General features: G+C 55.4%; 1 protein-coding gene across 8 annotated transcripts in view; it reads right to left on the bottom strand.

Moving 5' to 3' along the window:
• Positions 1-233: 233 nt before the first annotated feature.
• Positions 234-21,717, bottom strand: part of FBXO25 (F-box protein 25) — a 57,844-nt gene continuing 36,360 nt past the window's right edge. For 3 of the 8 annotated variants that reach the window (XM_028099754.2, XM_028099752.2, XM_028099755.2), the window contains exons 5-10: positions 20,795-20,887; positions 10,397-10,490; positions 9,384-9,568; positions 5,790-5,972; positions 3,747-3,882; positions 234-937 (exon numbers count right to left, since the gene is read on the bottom strand). In XM_028099754.2, the coding sequence (XP_027955555.1) occupies positions 711-937; positions 3,747-3,882; positions 5,790-5,972; positions 9,384-9,568; positions 10,397-10,490; positions 20,795-20,887 (918 nt within the window). In that variant the 3' untranslated portion in view covers positions 234-710. Of the gene's footprint in view, positions 938-3,746; positions 4,988-5,789; positions 5,973-9,383; positions 9,569-10,396; positions 10,491-20,794; positions 20,888-21,717 lie in introns of those variants that run through there. The other 5 variants (XM_028099756.2, XM_028099758.2, XM_028099759.2 and 2 more) reach the window with 5 other exon arrangements.

The following is a 21,717-nucleotide window of genomic DNA, read 5'->3' as shown; positions in this document are numbered from 1 at the left end:
CACCGCTCTCCCACAGCGCGGGGGTGGGAACTGCTCTTTGTAGCAGGAACAGTGGTCTCGGGGGGCAGGGTGATGGGGGACTTGTATATTTCATAACACCTTTATTTTCAAAATCATCTAAAATAGACATGCATTATTTTAAAAAATAAAACAATCTTTTAAAGGATTAAATCAACGATATCAAAACCACAGACACTACTTTTTCAGGAAGATGCAAAATCGATGAAGTCAAATGAGTCAATAAAGATGATTTATTACTTTGTCTAGGAAAGCACTTCCAGGACAGTGAAGGGGAGGCTGCACTGGGCGGTCCTACCACCCACACCATGGCTGGCCACAGACTGACCACGGACACAACGGTACCACACGCTGCCCCCGGCGCACTTCGCATTTGACGAGGACTCACTTGGACACAACCAATGCAGTTAAGATACATATTAAGAAAAATAAATATTCTGCACCCCGTATTTACAAGGATCAACTGTTCTGTCCCCTGCCCCTAATTACTACAAAATCAGGAAGCTATGATTTGACAATTAAGCACAGTATTAGCTGTTAGTGTCAGTTTGGCACAGACGTGGTGCTAAAAATCCAGAATCTTACTGAACCATATTTATAAACACACAAAGTTGCAAACCTTAATGGCCTTAGATAAAGAGGATTTTTTTAGAGAAAGCAGGAACGATTTTACTTGGGTTCCCCAACCGCTTTCACAACAAACCAACACCCCTGCCGTGTCCAGGTGGGGAGCGGGGAGGTGTGTTGTCCGTGTTCGTGTCACTCCTTGGAGACGGCACAGTGCGGCGAACCCCTTCCACTGGGAGGGCGGGTGGCGGGCGGGGCGCCTTCAGAACTTGAACAGGTCGATGAAGTGCTGTGGTGACACGGGCATGAAGCAACTGTCGGGATCGGTGGCGGTGCAGGGGTGCCCCGAGTCCTGCAGGAGCAGAGGAGAGGCGTCACCACAGAGCGCCTGGCCCCATCACAGTGCTGTGTGGAGCACGCAGACCCGCGTTCCAAAGACAGCCAGCCACGGGGAACTGTCAGTAGAGACAGGTGGCCCAAGCCCAAACCCCGGGACCGGGGTTTCTCTGCCTCCCTGGCCTGGCCCCACACCTCCATTCCTGTGCTGTTCCTCTGCTCCCCTCCTGGTGCCCCCCAGGAGCTCGCACTCGCTGGAGACCGGGATCCTGTTCAACAGGAAGAATGACTAAGGGAACAGGTGCTCTGTCCCTAAGACCGACAAGCTTAAAAGGAGGAGGAGCCTAAAGAGCACAGGCCGGGTCAGCCCGCGAGGCACCTGCCGTGGGGCACCAGTACCTGAATGAAACCTCACGGACACGACTACAATTTCCCCCTCAGGACAATGTCCCCCCAAGGACATCCCGAAAACGGCTCGTAGGGGCAGTTCTGGCTGGCTGGGAGCATGCATGGACGCGACACGAGGCCTGGTCTAGCACAGAGGTACCTTGAACAACAAAGCAAGGCGGCAGTCCTTTGAGATCGTGGAGAAAGAACCAGGAGGAGTGCAGGGAAGGGAGGGAGAGAAAGGAAAACCAACGTTAGAGAGAGAGCAGGCTGCACGGGCATTAGCTGGGACAGCAATGATCTACAAACGCACGTGAAACCATCCGGCAGTGACGACGTTTGCAAAGCCAGCACGTCGAGCATGAGGACCCGACCGTCCTGACACCAGGCCCGGCACTGCCCTTGCCTTGGGAGCCTCGGCTGAACACTGGCCAGGCTGCAGCCCGAACCACTCACGACTCCCCAGAGCACACGCAAAGCGAGGCTGAAGTCTCCAGTTTGTACCGAAAACATCTGTAACATATTCTGGAAGGTCATTCATTCTCCCTCACATCCCAGCATCTGGTTTGCCAAGTGCCCACCGTCCATCGTAGACACTTTCACTCTGGCTTGTCTGTGCTTTGTCTGCGCCCCAGCCACAGCAGCCCGCTGCCTTCCCCACACGTTCCCCAGCCACCCACCCGCCCCCCGCGTGCCAGCCATCCATGTGTCCTGTAGACACAGCATGCGAGCAGGCCGGGAGCCTGCTGCTCATCGCAGAGCTGCCTGTGACCTCTCCCGATCCTGCCCGGGGCCCCGGACCTGATGCAGACGCTGGTTCTGCATGTACTTTGGTGGCAGACACACCACGACAAAGGTCCTAGCCTTACCTGGCTCCCCAGCCTGCCCACACCAGGCTTTCACTGGTGTTTCGTACAGAGATTCGGTTGCTGCCTGTGTAAGAACTGAGGGAGGGCGCCTTCCCAGGGGCCTCCTGAGGCCCTGAGACCAGATCCCACTCAGGGACCTACTGCAACGGCACCATGAGGGCACCGTTGTGGGTTTGTGTCGGCCCCACTGAGCCCCAGAGGCAGGGACGCAGGGAGCGGTGAGCCTGGTCCCAGTGGGTGAGACCCCCCCGCCCATGCTCCTCTGCTGTGTGCGATGTGCACGCAAGCCTCCCCTCGTGCCCCAGGGCTGGTGACACAGTCCCGCCGTGCCCGCCTGTGGCCCTGCTCCCACCCCCGACACACCTGCCACTCCCTCACCCGTCGGACCCAGGCAAGAACACGCCTGCTCATGGATGCTCTGCCCTCGAGGGACCGTGTTCTACAACATGGCTGTGACTGCAGAGCACGGAACACGCACCGCTGTTCCACTGTGACACCGGAGCCCCACTGAAACAGACGGCAGGGACCTAGAGATAAAACCCCACGTGACGCTGCTGACCTTCCACGTCCTAAGTAAACCATTCAAGTAACGCAGGAAGCACCCTCCATGCCGCTGCATTCATGGCTCGCCGCGGACAATCTGAAAACCGCAAGTGACGCTACCGCCAATGTATTTGGAGAGGAGAAAAACCTCAAGGGGTTGTCTCCTTTCCAACAACGCAGTTTGCCATGTGATCCGTCTGACAAGTTACAGATAAACGCACAGCAAAAAGCAGAGCAGGGATGCTGCTGACCAGGCAGGAGCCAACGGCCATCCCCCCAAGAGCACGGGGGGCCACTCCCACGCAGGCGCACACACGGATCGTGCTCGCCGGCGAGCAAGCAGGGACATCGCAGGACATAATGTATTCGCGGTCAAGGAGACCGTGGGAACACATCCCAGGATGGAGGAAAATGGACTGTGACATGAACTCCCCTCCGACCGCAGACAGACGGAGCCCCCGTCTGTGCAACGGGAAGTCACAGGGTGAAGGGCTGCCCACACCCCAGGGTACTTGGATTCCAAGTGTGAGTTGGGAGACACTGGTTCAGTTTTGATCAAATATGAAAACCGCATGTCGCTCTGAGAGGCCAGGACCTCCCTGCTGCAGGGGCTTGGCGTGGGGGGGAGCTGCGAGGAGGCACCCGCACGGGGTCCCAGGGGCACAGGGCAGGAAGCCAAGTGTGGGGCACCTGCTCAGAAACGTTCTTACTTTATAAAGGACGGGGACGCTTTGGCCCCTTTTTCTCAGGCTGGCAGGAACGTGGGACCGCCCAGAACCAAGTGCCAGGGGCCCCAGTGTCCCTGGAGACCCACGTCCCCGAAGCAGAAACAGACGCTTCACTGCCCGACGTTTCTGACTCAAGCTGCAAGCTGTACGGTTTACTCCCGTGAATCTATTCCCCCGCCCCGATACTTGGTGAAATCAATCTCACGTTCTCATCACAATTTCCCATTCTTTCTACCCTTACACCTAAAACAGAGGCAAAGAATCTGCGTGAGCCCCACTGAAGGCCCGAGGCGGTTACCTTCCAGAAGAGGATGCTGCAGTGACGGCAGAAGTGCAGGGTGTCCCCGTACTGCTCCCGGGGCGGGTAGTGCTTCTGGAGCGCGAAGTACATCAGCTTCCACTCCACGTGGCCCTTCTCCGACAGGATCAGATGTCTGCAGAACTGACACACAGATGCTGCTGAGCACCTGCACGTGGCTTCACAGCACACCGGGGCCACGTGGCATTTCAAGGGCCACGGAGTGCACGAGCTCAAACTCCCGTGGACTGAATCGGTGAGGGATGAACCACGTGCCCCACGGCGTGTGCAGCGGACAGCATGTGGCAAGTGTGAGCACCCTGGTCTAGAATGACGCCCGTGAACTGTATCAAGGTAAGATCACGTCACATACGTGAGGTGTCTAGGACTTGTACCTGGAACAGGCGAGGGACACTTGTCTCTGCATGAAAAACACAACCTGATCGAAAACGGGGCAAAGGACCTGGTGCCGAGAAGGCCAGGGCACCACACCCCATCACCGAGGACGCAGACGAGGTGCCACGGCACGCCGCTAGCTCAGCCACAATGAAAAAAAAAAACAAAACAGTACCGTGGACACCTGGGTGGCTCAGTCATTGGGCGTCTGCCTTCAGCTCAGGTCATGACCCCAGGTCCCGGGACTGAGCCCCGCATCGGGCTCCCTGCTCCGCGGGGAGTCTGCTTCTCCCTCCCCCTCTGCCTCCGCCTTCCCCCTGCTTGTGTGCTCGCGTGCGCTCTCTGTGCGATAAATAAATAGAATCTTTAAAAAAAAACCACCACCCGGTAACCAGGAGCACTGGTGAGGGTGCGGGGACGCCGGAACCCGTGTGCTTGGTGGCCAGCAACGTACGATAGTGCAGCCGCTGGGGACAACGGCGCGGCAGCTCCTCCAAATTTTGACTCAGCTGCCACGGGACCCAGGATTTCCACTCCTACGTGCACACCCATGTCCACACAAAAACGTGTACGGCAGTGTTCACAGCTGTAGAATTCGTCAAAGCCACAAGGTGGAAACGACCCTGACGTCCACCAGCCGTGGAGCGGAAACGGGGTCCGTCCGCAGACAGCGTGCTGACCAGCCCCGGAGCGTGGTGGGGCGCTGCAGGCTGCGGCCGGGGTGACGGGCAGGCGGCCCGCAGCGTGGTCCCACTGGGAGGGGAGGTTTTCCAGACCAGGGAATGGTGCAGGGACAGGGGCCGCTGAGGGGCCGCATCAGGCTGGTGCTTGCTGCCGAGGAGACGCTGCAGCATGTGAAGAAGCAGGGCGGACAGGATTCAGCCTTGGGAAACGGGGTCTGCCTCCTCTGCGGAGAAGTCACTTCTCTGTCCATCGCCCTCTGGACCCCTCACACCAGCCTCCTCATCTCTGCCCAGGGCGTGCGCTTCTGAGACCCGCTGCGCCGGGCCAGCCCCAGCGCCCTGGCCTCTCCTTCATCCATGCCTGCGCTCTCAGCCACCACCCTCCTCCCCGCCGCTGACGGGGCTTCTCTCCACTGCAGCAGGCCCCTCAAACAAACCCTCTGCTCCCAGCGCTTCCGCCGCCCTTCTAAGTCCGCCGGGAAAACCCCAGGACGTGGGGTGGCCGCTGCAGCCTCGTGCACAAGACTCTCAGAGCCAGAGGCACCGGCTGTTTTCCCAAGGACACCGCACCCCCAGGCCCATCCTCTCAGACTGACAGCCTCCCCTGGGCCACATATCCCTGATCCCGCCCTCTGCTCTTCTGTCGGGGCCACGGGCAACCCCGCCTCTGATGTGCTGCATCTGGTGCCCCCACATCCCGGCCCCTGCCGCCCTGTGCATAGCAGGTACCCCACACGTGTGCAGCTCTCACGGAGCCCTGCGTGAGGAGTGAGCACATCAACACCCAGCAGCTCACACAGGAAGGCGCTTCGAGCCAGTTCCCACCCTGTGTCTGCAGGCACGGGGTGCAGGGAGGGGAGGCTGGGAGAGCCGGGTGCAGACGCTGGGGCAGGCGAGGGACGCATGCCAGCCTCCCTCCCGGTGACGCGTCCCGCGCACCGGGGCCCGAGGCTGCCACACTCACCTGCTTCTCGGCAAAGTGGTACTGACAGAGTTTCTTCCACAGACGCCTGTCCTCGCTGAGCATGGACAGCGTCGGGGTCACCTGGCCTAGCGTGACGATGTCCCAGCCATCGGAGAGTCTGTACAGGATGTTGTTGAGCATGTGCAAAGGGAGGTCACTGAGCGTGAGGCCGTCGTTCACCTGCTGGAACGGAAATGGACAGGGTTTCACTGCATGGGATGCCCAAGAGCGCCAGGCTACAAGGAGGCCTAGCAGCCCGCTGAGAGCGTGTGCTTCAAAATGCAACACAACCAAAGAGACACAACCGAAGTGTCGCTGTCCTTCACACTTGGCCACGTGAGCCCTGAGCCCCCGTGTCGAGAGATGGGCAGGCCGCACGGGGACCCCGGAGGAGAGGCGGGAGCAGAACAGAGGCCGGTTTGTGCCCTCGGCTCCTCCAGACCCTGTCCATGTGCAGGATGTGCTCGTCAGACACGACACAGAGACCCCGCGTGGAGAAATGGCAGGGTCCTAGGACAGAGGAAATAAAGCCACCGATCTGCTACCAAGGCCCCTGTCCAGCTGTCAGCATCTGGTATTAAATGTAGAAGCCACATCCTCCCTCCCACAAGCCTGCGGGTGTGTCCCCGAGAAAGGGCGCAACGTGGTGGGCAGAACCCATGCGTCATCCTATCAGGAGGGAGGGGAGGACACATGGACAGAAGAGGGGAGCACAAGGCGACAGAACTGGGGGGGCCAGAGGGGCGGTGGGCGGACGACAGTGTCGCAGCCTCGGGCTGGGCACGCACCCACCCCACCGCGCACAGAATGAGCCTGCTCGGTTCTGTGGGCTCGGGGACGCCTGCACACCGGGCCACAGCCTCATGCTTCTGACGTGGCTGACGGTCCTTGTCCCCAGGGGTTAGCCCTGAGGACGGCTGGCTTCTTTCTGGTTTCTGCTCTCTTCGGTGACCCCAGCGCCCCCGCACACAGCACACATCCACGGAGAAATGACCAGAGCGGGGCTGCAGTGAGGCGCTTAGAGGCTGGCCATGCCGTTTTCCATGTCCTTGCCGCTGTGGCGTGGCCATCCTGTTAAGAGAAATGCTCTCCCGGCACTGTGTGTGTGTGGGGACCCGGGAGGAGGCGTCCTCTGCCCCCCGACGGGGTGACAGGTCACGGCTCATCTTGGAGGATGCCTCAGCGGCAACCCCTGGCCGTGGGGTCCTTGGCAACGGCTGCCCATCTGGGGAACAGCTCGGCGCCCGAGATGTCACCGTGCAGCGTGGTCATGCGTGTCTCTTCGGGTCCCACCATCCCACAGGCACGTGTGCCTGTGCCCCCGATGGCCTGCACGGCGTGAGCGGGTGACAAGGGGCTCACACGGAGCAGGTGTGACCACAGGGTCTTGTGGGCTGGCCCACGGCACAGCACAGATTGCGCTCGCGTGTGCCATTCCTGGCCAGGTCTTCACGCCATTACGGAAACGACGGAGACGCATTCTAAACGGCTGCTTCGTGCCTCCTCCTTTGAAGAGGAGCTTCAGCGTCAGAAGGAGCTTGTGAACACCCCGCTGCAAACATCCTGAGGCTTGTCAGAGTGTGAGGTGGTAGGAAAAACCCTTCATGCACGAGGCGCGAAAACCCAGCGCCACGACACGGTCTCCAGCCCTGAGGTGACCGCTGACAAGACACACAGCCACCACACCAGCAGCTTCTGTCGAGACGGCTGTGACCAGTCCGACCTGAAGGGGCACGAGCGGCCTGCTGGACAGTCCATCGGGGGCGCGGGGCCTTCAGCTCAGCCCCCCACTGCCTGGCTCAGCCATTTCCCGCCATGAACCCCTTAACCACGTCGCCGTGCGCAAAGAACACAGCTCTAGAAGGCCTTGCTAGCGCACCAGCCACAGTGCTCCCCGCTCCCGTGGAAGCACATCTGTCCTCACTCAGGTCCCTCATGCTGCTGTAGCTCCTGGGGGACCGAGGACAGAGGACCTGGCGCGTGAGGGGCCATCAAGGGCTGTCCCACCCCCCGCCCGTCGCTGCCTCGGGGAGCTCTTGCCACCTTCCAGCACACAGCAGCAGCAAGGGGTCTGTCTCCACGGGCTGGACCCCAGACTCAGGCCCCAGGACTCTCGCACCAAGGCCCCTCACGTGCACGAGCTGGCCTGACCCTAGGACATGCACAGTCCCTGCTGTCCTGCCCAGGCTGCTCGGCTCCCAGCACACGGTGACCCCCCCGAATCCAGGCTCCCGCCCATCTGGCCACACAGTTCTCTTCCCCAAAAGGCTTTTGGTCCCTGGTTTTGCAGTGGCCACTGGAGCTGCCTGCACCAGCTCACGGGGCCGTGTCTGTGCGTGTGAGGAGTCAGTGTGACCGCAGGAGACACCATCACCCCCAGCTGGGGCCGCAGGGCACAAGGCCACGGGAAAGCCAGCTCCGAGCAGCCGGGCCCCGGTCAGGACGAGTCCCCACCACTGCCCTCTGTCTGTGCCGCCTCCGAGCTGGTGTCAATGACAGAAAGACGCTAAAGGAGGCCAGCGGCTTCTAGCCTGCCAAGGCGAGGAGAGACCCTGCCTCTGCTCTTTCCCCACCGGCATGCACGTCAGCCCAACTCCCTCCCGCCCTCCTGCCCTGTGCTGAACGCACACTTCTCTCCAAATGACACACTTCCCAGCCTCAAGCTCCCGTGCTGACCACAGACCCCAGTTCACTAGCTGCGGTGGCCAGCCACGTGAGGCACGACTGGGACGTGGGTGCGTGGCTGTCCATGTGGTTTCCACACTGTGTGCGTGTCCACCTCACAGACGGACCTTCCGACCACAGCCCTCAGCCGTGGGGGACACATGTGACGGCTCGTCTGGACCCACCTCACCAACGCTGAACGCAGGATTCCTCGCTGTAACTTCAAGGCATAATTAGGGAACCTCTACTCTTCTGTAAACCTGTTCACATGGCAAATGGCTCAAAGCTGAGGCTTCCCACAGTCACTCCTGACAACAGCTGCTTTCAGGTGGGGCCCGGGACGCAGGGGTGAGCACGCACCATCACCACGCCAGGAGGGCAGTTTGGAGAACAATGGGTCGCCTCTCGGGCCCTGAGAGACACGTTCCATTTCTTCTTTCTCTTACAGAGTCCCAGGGAGGCACAAAATACCCCCGAGACGCAGACCTGAGCTGACAGCATTAACACTCTTGCAGGTGAAACTAGTTCCTGGCATAAACCCGAGCAGAACCAGCGGTGTGACCTGCACCATCTTCTCCCCTAGTCTCCCCCATTCACTCTGCCCAAGAACCACACACGACCCCGGAGGACAGCAGGAAAGGGGGCAGCGCGGACCCTGTGTCGCACAGAGTCACTGGCAGAACAAGGCAGCTGTGACTCGTGGGCGGGTGTCTTAGCCCCAGATGTCTCATTTTCCCCGGAAGGCTCATCACCCGTCCCCTTCTCCATGACGACCATCCCCACAGTCTGCCCAAAAGCAATCTACGCCACCACAGGGCCTTCTGGCCCAAATGCACCTGAAAACAAACGCTCCAACAAGCGGGCAGGGTCTTTCACGCGCCCCCGCGGGGGCTGACGACTCTCGCGTGTGACCCAGAGCGCGTCCCGCACCTTAGTGACCTGCAGGTTCTGCAGCTGCTGCTGCCAGTGGAGGATGGTCTCCAGACGGCAGATCCAGATGTTAATGTTTCCCACCAGCACGGACTTCCCAACGCCCCGGATGAGGATGCACAGGGTGGAGCTCAGGTCCTGCAGGAGGTCCTTGATGAGGCGGGGGTTCTGGTGGTCGTCGAGGACTGGAACGCACAAGAACACAGACTGTGGGAAGGTAAGAGAGACCCAGTGCCACGCCCGTCCACGCAGCACCCAGCGTGGACACACCACGGAAGAGGAAGGGGGTCCCGACCCGCGCCCAACGTGTGCGAACCCAGGGGCCGTGGTGTTGACGGGACGGACCCCGCATGACTCCGCTCAGAGCGGAGGGGTCAGAGTTCGATGGGACGGGGGTCAGTGCGGGACCACAGGATGTTCTGGTGGCAGGTGGAGAATGGGCTTCATGCAACCAAACTGTGTGTTTAAAAATGATTAAAATGGTAAACTCAGGGTATGTGTATTTTACCACAATAAAAATAATGAACTAATTTCACTGCGACCCCAAACGGGCATCATTTCTGAGACACAAGTGTGATGAAATTTAAAAGATTTAAATTTAAATTTAAAAGAACATCAAATATTGCCTAGTGTGACTCTAGTTGCATCAACAATTTTGGCTTTAAAATTGGCAGTGTCTGTTTTCCCTTACACTCATCCCAAGGAGCTTACACACGTGATCAAGTCACATACATGCATAAACTCCTGGTGTGAGAGTTAAAGTTCCTTTACTATCGGCCAGGGATCGATCGAGGCAGACTGAAGATAAAGCCACAGGCTCATCTGAGGCCACGCTGGTTATGGAGGTGTACGGCTGCGGCGACAGGTGAAACTTCCCTGAGACCCAGGGGTTCTTCATCCTCCTGTGGGAACAGCCCATCCCGATACGACGGCGTTACGTGGACGGAGGAATGAAGAGAAGCTCCATCTCCTCACACTGCACTTGTTATCAGACACGTCAGTCACCAACTTACCCTTCCGGACAATTTTGTCCAAAACGTTGAAGTAGTTCTTCTGTGCCACGCCGCTCAGCGACGTTAACTGGGATTTCGCAATTAGCTGCAGGAGCTGAAGGAGGAAGGGACGCGCGTTACTTAGTCTGGAGGCAGAAGCCACAGGGACCTGCCGCCACGCTGGCTTGTCCTCTTCAGAGACCCCGCGCCTGTGGCTGTGGCGTTCGGTCATCTCTGAGGGTGGGACATGGTTTCGAAGGGCAGATCCCAGGGGACTTTTACCTCAGGCAGGTTCTCCTGAACGTTGTCTTTAACCGTTCCTTGGGCCCACCCTTCCCTTCGCATTCCAACCACAGGGCTGGGCCCCGGGGCCTCTGCAGCTGAGGGGACCTTCTGTCTCCCCTTCACGCCGTGTCCTCCTTCCTCGTCTGCCCACCGCTGCCCCTGCGTCCCTGCCCTGTGCCCCCGTGCCCGCTCCTCTCGGGCCCCTCACCCACCCGCCAGCGCCTCCCGAGCCCACCCAGACCCATCTCCTACTCCCCACACCGTGCGCTGGGATCTGCCTCCATGGCCGCCCTCCTGACAAGACGCCGAAGTGCCAGGCGGTGGCGTCACGGCTCCGACGCGCCTCTGCTCAAGCTGCGTCCTGCACCGGTTCTGCGGGGACCCCAATACTGCTGCCCAGAAAAAGCTGCTCTCCGCACAGGGAACCCAGAGCCAGGCCTCCCTGGCCAGGTGGGAGCACACCTGTTCACTCCTCGCCAGACTGTTCCTGCCCCCCAGTCGACGCCGCTTTGAGTAATTACGCCTGCCTCCTGGTTCCACGAACACGGATTCCCTACCTGCCCTCCCGCTCACCTTGCTGGTTTCCAGAGGGAGAAAAGGAACACACACAGACTGCGGACGGTACAATAGGACGATCACGCAAGGATCTTCGGGGGAAAAGCATCTAGCAACGCTTCCGCAAGCGTCCCCCGCTGCAGTGGTCCGGACACACGCCGCAGGGCACAGCCCACAGCTCCGGGCACATCAAACTGGACACGCCTGAGACAGGCCCAGTCCTTCTCCCGGCTCCAGATCTTATCACCCACAGGTCACCCCCACCTGCCAGCTTCAGAGAGCCTTCCGTGATGTAAAATTTCATAATGTGATTTTTAAAAGTTTTCTCAATCTTGCACGTTTAACAAAAAAAGGAATGTGACCGAAACTCTGTAACACAGAGCGTTCTCACCAGCCGTCCTGAGCCTGAGGAGAACCGTGACCCCGCAGTCTGGGCTGGTGTCCTGGGTTGGCTTCAGGGCCTGAGACACCCCCTCCCCCTCCCGTCCCTATGCTCAGAGGCCAAGGGGCGTCCCAACACAGACTGCGTTTGAAACAAGCCTCCCGTTTTGGGATCAGCTCGAGCGCACGGTTTGAGTCGGAATTCCCACTTCTTGCTTTGTCCCTTTTCTCCCCTTTCCCAAGGACTCTTGTCTTATTCACAGACTTCTAGAAGCGGCAGAAGGACCGCTATTTCCTTTAAATTATATTGTGACGCAATTTACAATGTTACTCTCGTTACCAGACCCCTCGGTGGCCCCGTCATCATGCAGGTTGTCTTGTTGACAGTATCGGTGTGGGGACAGAGCCGGGCTGGGTCCCTGCAGACCCATGAGACGGACCTTTCAGGTTTCTGGAGGACATGCTTCTGCCCTCTAAAGAACAAAAGCCCACATTCCCAGTGTTCCCACGCCGAGACATACCCGTCTACCATGATCATCAATTTATGCTGCATCACTAAAAATGTCAGACCTAAACATCGAATTTAATTTTGCTGAGGTCAAAGTGTCAAGTTAGTTGAAGAGCGCTTTCTTTGACTGAAAACCGGTGTCTCTCACAATACTGAATGTGAAATACGAGTATCTCAAAATTACATACAATTTTAATATACAGTTTTAAACAGACACAAATCATAAAACTATCTTCCAAAGGTGATAGAACGATAAACAGGAAAGTCGGGAAAGGGTCAACCTCCAAGGAAGAAAATGAGGCCAAGAAGACACTCACGGACGGCGCGTCGGCCAACACACCGTTAGGAATGTCCTACTTGCCCAGTCACATGCTAGACACACACGCTCACGGTACTGTCATATTGTAGTAAACATATTCTTTACTAAAGTAAAACAAAGAAGGAAAACAGGCATCGGCATGAGGCCCCACACTGTCATCTTGGTCCTTCCTCTTTAATGAATCTTGTTCTTAGGAGAACTGACATATTTTGCTAGTAGCTTTAATCCAGCATGTTTATGGGGACATGATTTAGCAAACACCTGGTGTGGTCGCCTACAGCTGATTCCTGGATCGGCAGTAAGGAAGATTTAAGAAAAATACATCTTTTTTGTGCTAAGGAACACAGAAGACATCTTTTTGTGAAGAATCTTAAGTTTTATAATAAAGAATGAACTTTCTCCGTTTCTAAATATCCAGTTTTCTTGAAAAGAGGAGGAACTGTAGATTCGGTAAAACAACCAGTAAAAATTTAATTATTTTAGAGTATCCTACAAGCCAGCTTGTACCTTCGCCAGAATTTGTGGTGAATATTTAACAGCGGTAGGAAATAACTGGCCTAAGTCACCAAACAATTCACATCCACAGTGGCTCGTTCGACCCTCTGTTTGCCCACTATGGGAAGAACACGCAGCCCCTGATCTGCAGGTGCTGGTTGTGGTGCTTGGCGGGGAGCGGGGCTCCCACATGGCGATCACTCACCTGCAACCAGCAAAGGTGTAGCTCAAGAGGACTGGGAACCTTAGAGTCCTTTTCAACAGCTTGAAAGGCCACCATTTCAAGATGTCATAGGACACATTTAGGAAAGTCACTTGTTTTCCTTGAGAGGGAAAGTTCTTAAAACTAAGAACAGCAAGGTCTCCATTGTCGGGGCAGTGGTGTGTGTGTGTCCCCTGGCCCCTCCTGTGCCCTAAGGCAGCCCTCCCCACCTGCCTCCCACCCTTACATCTTGGGGCATAAATGGCCCTGTCCACAGCTGTGGCCCCTTTGTCTCGATCACCCTGAAGAGATCATCCCAACACAGCCAACATGGAGCAGGGTACCATTTAATGAACGTACTCCCCACAGCAGCCTTCGGAGGTTCAGAAATGTGCCCGGGGGCCCCGGTAAATAAATGAGACTGAACCCAGACAGACAGCAAGGCTCCCTGCCCACCACCCGCCTCAGCCCCTCCCTGCGCACCGTGGCGTCAACTGGGGTTACTACACAGTCCTTGGCCAAGGTCAGGAGAGAGTTCAGAAACGTTCGCATCACGAGATATTCTAGCCACAGAGGTCTTTCTCCTTGTCTTCATGACCCCACTATTTAAAGGATCTGTGAGACACTCCGGAAACAGAGGAGGCCATCCTCCAAAGCAAGTAACACTGGAACACACATGTCCAGGACAAAGGGGCCGAGGCCGCGAGGGTCTCTGGGGAAGCAGCCGCCTGCAGACAGAGGGACCAGCTCCAGGTACCAGGAGTCCACGCGGCCCCCAGCGGCCCCCGCAGTGGGGGAGGCGGGCCTTTCTTCTGGAAGCTGATGAGACAGACATGAAAAGCTGAAACGGGGAAACAGAAACAAATGACCCCCTGATAAAACCTTCCTCCAAGAGAAGAAAAAATTCTCTTAACTTCAAAACTAACTCAGGACACAGGCCCACCGAGGAAGAGCCCAGTGGGTGCCCCCGGGCAGTGGCGCGCTCTGCTCCCCGACTGTCCACACCCCGTCAGCAAGGGTCCCAACACCGGCCCCAGTGGCATCAGGGTCGTCACCCCTTCCCCAAAAGTGAAGGTTTTCACAGGTTCCACTACTTGTCCTCCAGCGTTGGGTCACTCTGTAGCCGTGGCTGTGAACCTGCCGTCACCCTGGACCTGGACATCGGCTGCACCTTCCACGTGACACCTCAGGAGAGCCTCCCAAGCTTTCCGCAGCTGAAACGGTCCTCCCTCAAAACACCTGTGAACAGTCGTGCTCGGGCCCTCAGGGAAGAGTATACACAAAACATGGCTGTTCTTCCCGCGGGTCAAACACCCCGCAGTCCCGTCAGCCTCCTGCTGGAGCTTCCCATAGCTACTGGGGCCACGCGCCAGGCACTGGGTGCTGGGAACATGGGACACCCTTTGTCTCAGCTCCAGAAGCTTGGAGCCAAGCCCTGCAGCTGCCCGGGATCCACAGAACCTGCCTCAGCCCGCCTCACCCCAGCTCCTGGGGGACCCCAGGGAGGCCCTTTCCCCCTCACCTTGGGGCCCCTGGGGGAGGCCCTTTCCCCCCTCACCTCGGGCTCCTGGGGGCTCCTGGGGAGGCCCCTTCCCACCTCATGCCAGCTTCTCATTTTAAGGCCCCATGTGGACATAGACTTTTAGAGTTTGCTGTTCAACCCAGCAGATTCACTACTTAGAAATATTTCCTAGAAAAGCATGATAATTCTGATGATTCGATTGCAGCAGTTACATGGAAGGTCAGAACAAAGTACCCACCAGTAAAGGACATAAACGAAACTCCAAAACTCTGAACTTTTCATGTGGGCACCGTGGGCAAGACGTGGGCCTTTTGGGGCATCCTGGGGGTCCGGCCCTCCCGCCCGTTCACACTGCATCTTTCCTTGCGGGGGGGGGGGGGGGCAGAGCCATGCAACCCTGACCTGCTGTATCCTCCTGGTCGAGTTACTCAACCACCCCTTACAGAAATCTGGTTTCCACCATTTAACTTTCTTCTGAGCCAGGAAGCTGCTGAGACACTCTTTCAGAATACCGTGTGCACTTCTGGAAAATCCCACCTCGCCAGTGAAACGCTGCTATCGGGGGACTCTCGGTCCTGTGAGACACCATCTTGTCTGAACTAGACTCTCCCACGACCCACCTCTCAAAGACTAGCCTCATGGCTTTGTTTGTTAGCCGTGTAGAAACATGTATAAACATTAACATTTGCTCATCCCCTAGTGTGACTAAGGGATTAACAAACTCCTTTCACAGGAACCCAGGATGAGTCGGGGCCTAAAGAGACTACAGACAGGAGGTCTGCAAACAGTCCCATCCCCGGCCACGCCTGTTCCCCAAGCAGGTAACGAACCCTGGGGAATGCTGAACGTTTGTTAGCAATATTGCTAAGTATTTCTGTAATTAAATCATGGAGGGTGCACTCAAGTTTCATAAAACTAGGAAGAACACAGTACGCAACCCCATCCTCGATCTCATGAAAGTGCCCCACAGAATTCCAACAGGTGAGCGAGGGAACAGCTTCCTGAGCCAGGTGACACAGCCTCATTATGCTGAGAATTACGGGCTAACACAAGCTGGAAGAATGTGAAATATTTCAGAATATTAAATTTACCATCACGGGGAAAAACGGATGATCCTGTGAGTGGTTTTAAGTAAAGTTTAAGTCAACTGAACTGTCCATACGTACGACATGTCCAATTACAGGTTCACAGGGAATTAAAGTGAAGAACCAGCTCTGATGCCCCCAGAAGGTGAACAGCGGGCATCTGAGAAAATGCAGGACAGGGCAAGGAGTGCACGTGTCTAGGAAGGAGTCCAAGCCTTGTTCTCGGTAGCACAGACCAACATATGGCATGGTCCTACCTGGGACTTAAAATTCTGTGCGTCCCCACAAAAGTATAAATAGGCACACACACTTGTGTACAGAAGAGAACATTTCCTGAAGAATACCTGAGAAATGAACAGTGGCCACCCGTGGGGTAGGTGGGGCCACGGGGGGGGGCCTGCCCACCTGTGCGGGAGGAGGGGGGGAGGGGGGAGGGGGCGGCTCACAGCATCCCACGGCGGTGTGCAGCTCCCTTCACGAGCACATACTATCTTCTAACTACAAAGCGATTCCGATAAAAACTATCCGATTAGCGAGTCAGCACGTGGAAGCGGAAGAGAGTGAGTGATGCGCCAGCGATGGCAGAGGCCTCAGCCGTCTGCAGGAAAGAACCATGGACCTCAGGCACATGCCCCCTGCAGCCCAAGTGAAGGCGTAAACACTTGATGCTTCTGAGGGGACTTCCCCCAAGGAGTCCCTACTTTAGGAACACAGCACAGCTAACATGTTTGCAAAGTTCGACGGCTGCCGCTTTCACAAACATCCTGAAAAATGCACACAGCCCTTCAACCCGTGGCTGCCCCTGCCACCAGCACACCGCCCTGCTGTCCACGGCGTCGTTCTGGTTCCCAGAGGCACCGTCCGTCCCAGGGTGCGGGGCACGGTCTGTTCTCCCAGTGCTATGGGAGGGCCTGGGAGCCCGCAGGCAATAGGAGGTGGAAAAAGGTTACATCCACAGGAGACACGACCTAAGCTCCCAGCAAGGATGGACCAGCTCTGTGTTAGCCGGCCCTGGGTCTGTACCGGCCGCCGACCTAGGCTGCCAGGGCTCTGACAGCATGCCCTCACTCCACCGTGATGGAGGTGGCCTCACGCAAGTACTGGGGCTCTGCAGTGAGCAAAGCAGGCTGAGTCCCTACGCTCCAGGTGACCACCCACACAGGAGGGAGGCCATGCCCGGGGCAACGCCGGGCCTGTAATGGCCTGTGCCCGTCCCCCTCAATGTGGCTTCACTCACAGACAGGACCAGTGTTTATGGCAGACTGTGGCTGGAATCTGGTGCAGAAGATTCTCTGAAATTGCCAGCTTGCTGTTTCCAAGTGCCTGGTTAATCTTAAGTAAACTCTTCAAAATTCCATCAAATCTGTCTTCATTTTACTGAAAGTAAGCTCATAAAACTGACCAAAAATGCATTTACCTTACTTATGCATGACTTATAAATGGGATAAATGAAACGTGAGCTGAATTATGGATCAGATATTAAGAGTTGCTCACTCAGGGGCACCTGGGTGGCTCAGTTGGATGGGCGTCTGTCTTCAGCTTGGGTTGTGATCCCAGCATCCTGGGATCGAGCCCTGTGTCAGGCTCCCCGTTCAGGGGGGAGTCTGCTTCTCCCTCTCCTGCTCCCACTCCTGCCAAATGAATGGATAAAATCTTAAAAAAAAAGAACTGTTCACTCACCAAGGGTCAAATCTAAGCTGTAACTTGACTTGTCGTTTTTTCCTTTATCAATAAGGAAATTTCTCAAGGTATATTATGAAATAACTGCAAACAGTTGATAAGAGAAAAACTACTACTGAGTGAAATATTTCAGTTTGCATTGATTTTCTGGAAGTAAATTTAATAGCTCAATACATTATGCTAAGGCTTTTGGTAAACCGGCCAGGACAATTTTCGCAAACTATTAAAACAGGAAGAAGCTGGTTTTGAATTAGAGATAGGTGTTAAGAGCAGTGTGACACCATGATGACCAGTTAGCCTGAAGCTGATATATGGCAGCACGTTTATGAAAAGCAACGTGGGCACTAGTGAAGAAGGACAATGACATGGCCCGCCGGTTGCAGGTGGCCTGAGCATGGGTGGACTCCCCAGTGCAGGTGTCCATGTTGGCCCAGAGCAAGCACTGGTATCCGGACTTAGCTCCCGGCTGCCTGATGTGGGCACACGCACCTGCCCACTTACACGAATTCAGAAGCCTGTCCTGGCGCAGGAGGGGTGGGACTGGCCCCCATTGCCCTCCCCAGGTCCTCTCCACACAGTCACTCCCCACGGTTCCCACCAGCACCAGGGGCAGAAGGGACCCAACGGCTCAGCCCCGATTCTAAGTCAGCTACACGTGCTTGAAGAACACGGCATCTAAAATTAATTTTCTCTTCTCCTTTAAAAAGTGGAGTGAGTACAGCTTGGAAAAACAACACTCATTCCTCAAAATCCGACGAAAATTGTGAAAAATTATTAAAGTAACCTAGATATAAAAACATTAAAATATTAACAGATAATCCCAAGAATGGCTTATCAGGAGACAACTTAGTTTTGATTTGCGTTTTAATTTTTTTATTTTTATTTAAAGTTTTATTTATTTGACACAGAGAAAGAGAGCACAAGTAGGCAGAGGGAAAGGGAGAAGCAGGCTCCCGCGGAGCCCAGAGCCCGACGCAGGGCTCCATCCCATGACCCTGGGATCATGACCTGAGCCGAAGGCAAACACTGAGCCCCCCAGGCGCCCTGGATTTCTGTTTGTAGAAGACATAGAATTTCACACCTAACACAGTGAGAACGAAGGCCACACGTCCACTCCAAACTACGTATCTTTACCTCAGCAACTGACACCATTTGTAATTGGATGCTAAACTGATAATAATTTTTACTAATTAGTAAAACTAATACTAAATTTTATTCAGAAAACATGTAATAATTATTGATTAGTCTCAGTTTAAAATTGCTAATTTCTAAGGGAACAAGAGAATCTCATACAGAATGTTGAAAAGTACATATTCTTAATTTCTTTCATACAAATCCTCAGGGAAACCATCACTGAATACCTTTAGAAACATAAGGAAATTCAAACACAATGCCACCTCACGCCTTGTTTGTATGTGTTCCAACATTAATGGGTGCAGACAGCTCAGCATTAATTATGGGAAGAAGTCCACGAGGATCCTCTTAGCTGCTGACTAGGAAGAGTTGCTATAAGCATGTAAAGCAGCACAAAAATCCCAAGCAGAGGCTCCTGCAGACAAGGTTGTCTACTGTCAGTGAGGTCAAGTAGCACGTGCCCCTCTCCGGAGCGCATGCCCTGCTGGGCAACAAGGAAAGCGCCCAAGCACGCGGAGGAGGCCCCGCATCTCCATGGAGGAGAAGGCAGCGAGCGGAGTGGGGTCCAGGGGTTCCCAAGCAAATCCAGAGATGAAAATACAGAATGCAACTGGGGGAGAGCCGGAGAGCCGGCGTGGGTGGAGAAGGTGCCAGAGGGCGGGCAGGGGGCTAAGATCCACAGCATGTCCACAGTGGCACGTGCACTGATGCATCGCTGGTTTCTGTCCCTGCTCTTAGCAGAAGGCGTACATAGCAAGTGGGTTTTTGGAAGGCAGCCCTGATGGCCTTTGAAGGGGGTGCCAAGGGGCAGGGGAAGGGGGTGAGAGGTGAGGATTCCCACCAAGCAGTGACTGAGCCGGGCAAGCCTCACGCACGTGGCCTCAGCACCTCCCCGGGTCACCAGGCTCCTCACTCACCATCTCCGCGGGACGATACAGAGACATGTGGTACTTCCAGGAGGGCACAAGACCATTTCAGTCAGCAAGGCACGCAGTACATTTTAACTTTATACTTATGCATTTTTTATGTATCAGAAAACAACCAGCAGAGGAAACATACAGTTTCACAGCCCTTACTGCTGGGATGAGGCTAAAAAAGGTATTTTCATTTTCAAAAAGATGAAAGACCTCTTCAGCGGGTAAGAGTGTGGCATGCAGATGGAACGAACAAATTGTGAGGAGGTTCGGGTGATGGGAAGGACAGACTCTGGCCCACGGACCCGCTTCGTCAGAGCACAGAGTGCTCATGCCCTTGCGGAGTCCCAGCTCCGACCCAGCAATGAAGTCCCTCTACCTCGACATGAAGGTGCTCAAGAGCGGCAAGGACACAACTCAGGTCGTCCTGAACTCTAAGAGGGTGTGCAGAGAAGCAATTACTGAACAGAGACCTCTGTGCTCATGCACAGTTTCCTGGCCACTGAACTCTCGACACTCTGAACCAGATGAGTCCAATCGCAGTGCCTCACCCAGAGAGGAGCTGAGTGATGGACATGCCCCGTTGGCCAGGGTGCACATCAGGATACACCCCATCGGCCCAGAGAGCGGGACTCCCGGGAAGCACGGGCAGCAGAGGGGCCCCCCCACACTGGTCACACACGGCGCCCTGGCAAGCTCTGACTGGGGCCAAACCAAACAGGTACTATTGCATCAGGTGTAAAGTGATTTAACCCCAGTATTTCTGTCCTGCCACTAACACTTTTAATTCCCTAGAAGCCGTTAAGGAAACTTTGCCTATAATACACATTACATAAGATATATATTCTTTTTGAGCCAAGATAAAAATGTCTTCTACAAATAGATCATTAGTGCAATCAAGGCACAATCAAGGCTTCTGTGGAGACCCACTCTGTGTCAATCCCCTTTCTCCTACCAGCTCACTGCTTGTCTGTGGAGCAGAGCTCACCCTTCTGGGGGACACGGAGTAGAAAATGCAGGTGAAACCATCAGGTCAGAGTCTCGGGAAGAGCCTGTACTCACCCCCTGGGTCTCCCACGGCAATGCACCTGCACGTGCGGCCAGGTGAAACTGGCAACGTGGGGCAGCCCCGGGGAAAAAGCGCGTGGGAAGAGGGGCACCAGCGTGGGAGAAACCCCCACTATTTCTGTCTCCTCCTGAGCTCACTCCTCGTGCTCTGCCTGCATCACAAACACAGCTTAGCACCAGCGCCAGAAGCGTCTTGAATACGTACACTCGTCACCTTCAAAACCCAGCCCATCAAGTGTCCTCGAAATGGTTTTTGAAATAGAAGACTTACTTTGACCACGTAGGTGAACCTTCGAATATCCTGAATTGCACTTGAGAAGTCTAAGCGATTAAAAGCCTCTCCCAAAGTACAATAGCCGTGCCTCTGGAAAAACAGACACAAGACAGTTGAAATCCATAATTAGTCAATTAGTCAAAATAAAGTGACAGTTAATGTCTGTGCAAATTTTTTCTTAAATTTTTGCAAAGGGCATTTGTTTTTATGATGTAGTCCATGTTTAGATTAGCATGGAGTAAAATAGCAATGCTAAATATAAGTCGCGTATAGTGAAGACACTATGCTCTGCCATCTTACAGCACTATGGACACGACAAAGAAATACTTATTAAATGTCTCGTTGATTTCCCTTGTGCGGACAAGCTGGGAAACTGAAATCACAATGCGATGTGCTCTGGGCTAAGCACCTACAGATGCACAAACCATGTGCCCGGCTACTGTGACGATGTGCCCGCTAGGAACACCCAATTCCTCTGCAGGGAGCCCCGTGCAGACCCCACGGGTCTGGAGGGTGCCCTGCGCACCGGACCAAGGCCCAAGGCCCAGGGCTGGGGGAGTGACTGTGTGTGGTTTCCAGGTGGGGAGCCGAGGGGATGCCTGGCAGTGACACCCAGGAGCTGGTCGTCTGACCCACGGGAGCCAGAGCCCAGGGAACAGATGAACACATGGGACGTGTTTTCAGTACTGAAAACATTGCCATCTATTTCAGCTGTGTGTCCCTCATGATGGGCCCTACAGTCTACACTGGTTTACACAGGGTTGTACACTGGGTGTCAGGAGTCATTTCAAACTCAAGCTTCTGCATTTGAAATCCTGAGAGTATACAGAGATTTTCAAGTCATAGTTGTGGGGCTAGACGAGCTGGTGATAATCCTAGAAACATGTAGTGACACAGATTACCCTCGCCTCTCGAACGGA

This window comes from Eumetopias jubatus, unplaced genomic scaffold (assembly GCF_037043125.1).
Source record: "Eumetopias jubatus isolate StellerSeaLion01/CBP00866 unplaced genomic scaffold, mEumJub1_p1.0 scaffold_2, whole genome shotgun sequence".
In the NCBI taxonomy this organism is placed as follows: Eukaryota; Metazoa; Chordata; class Mammalia; order Carnivora; family Otariidae; genus Eumetopias; species Eumetopias jubatus.
This window is presented reverse-complemented; position numbering and strand designations above follow the sequence as displayed.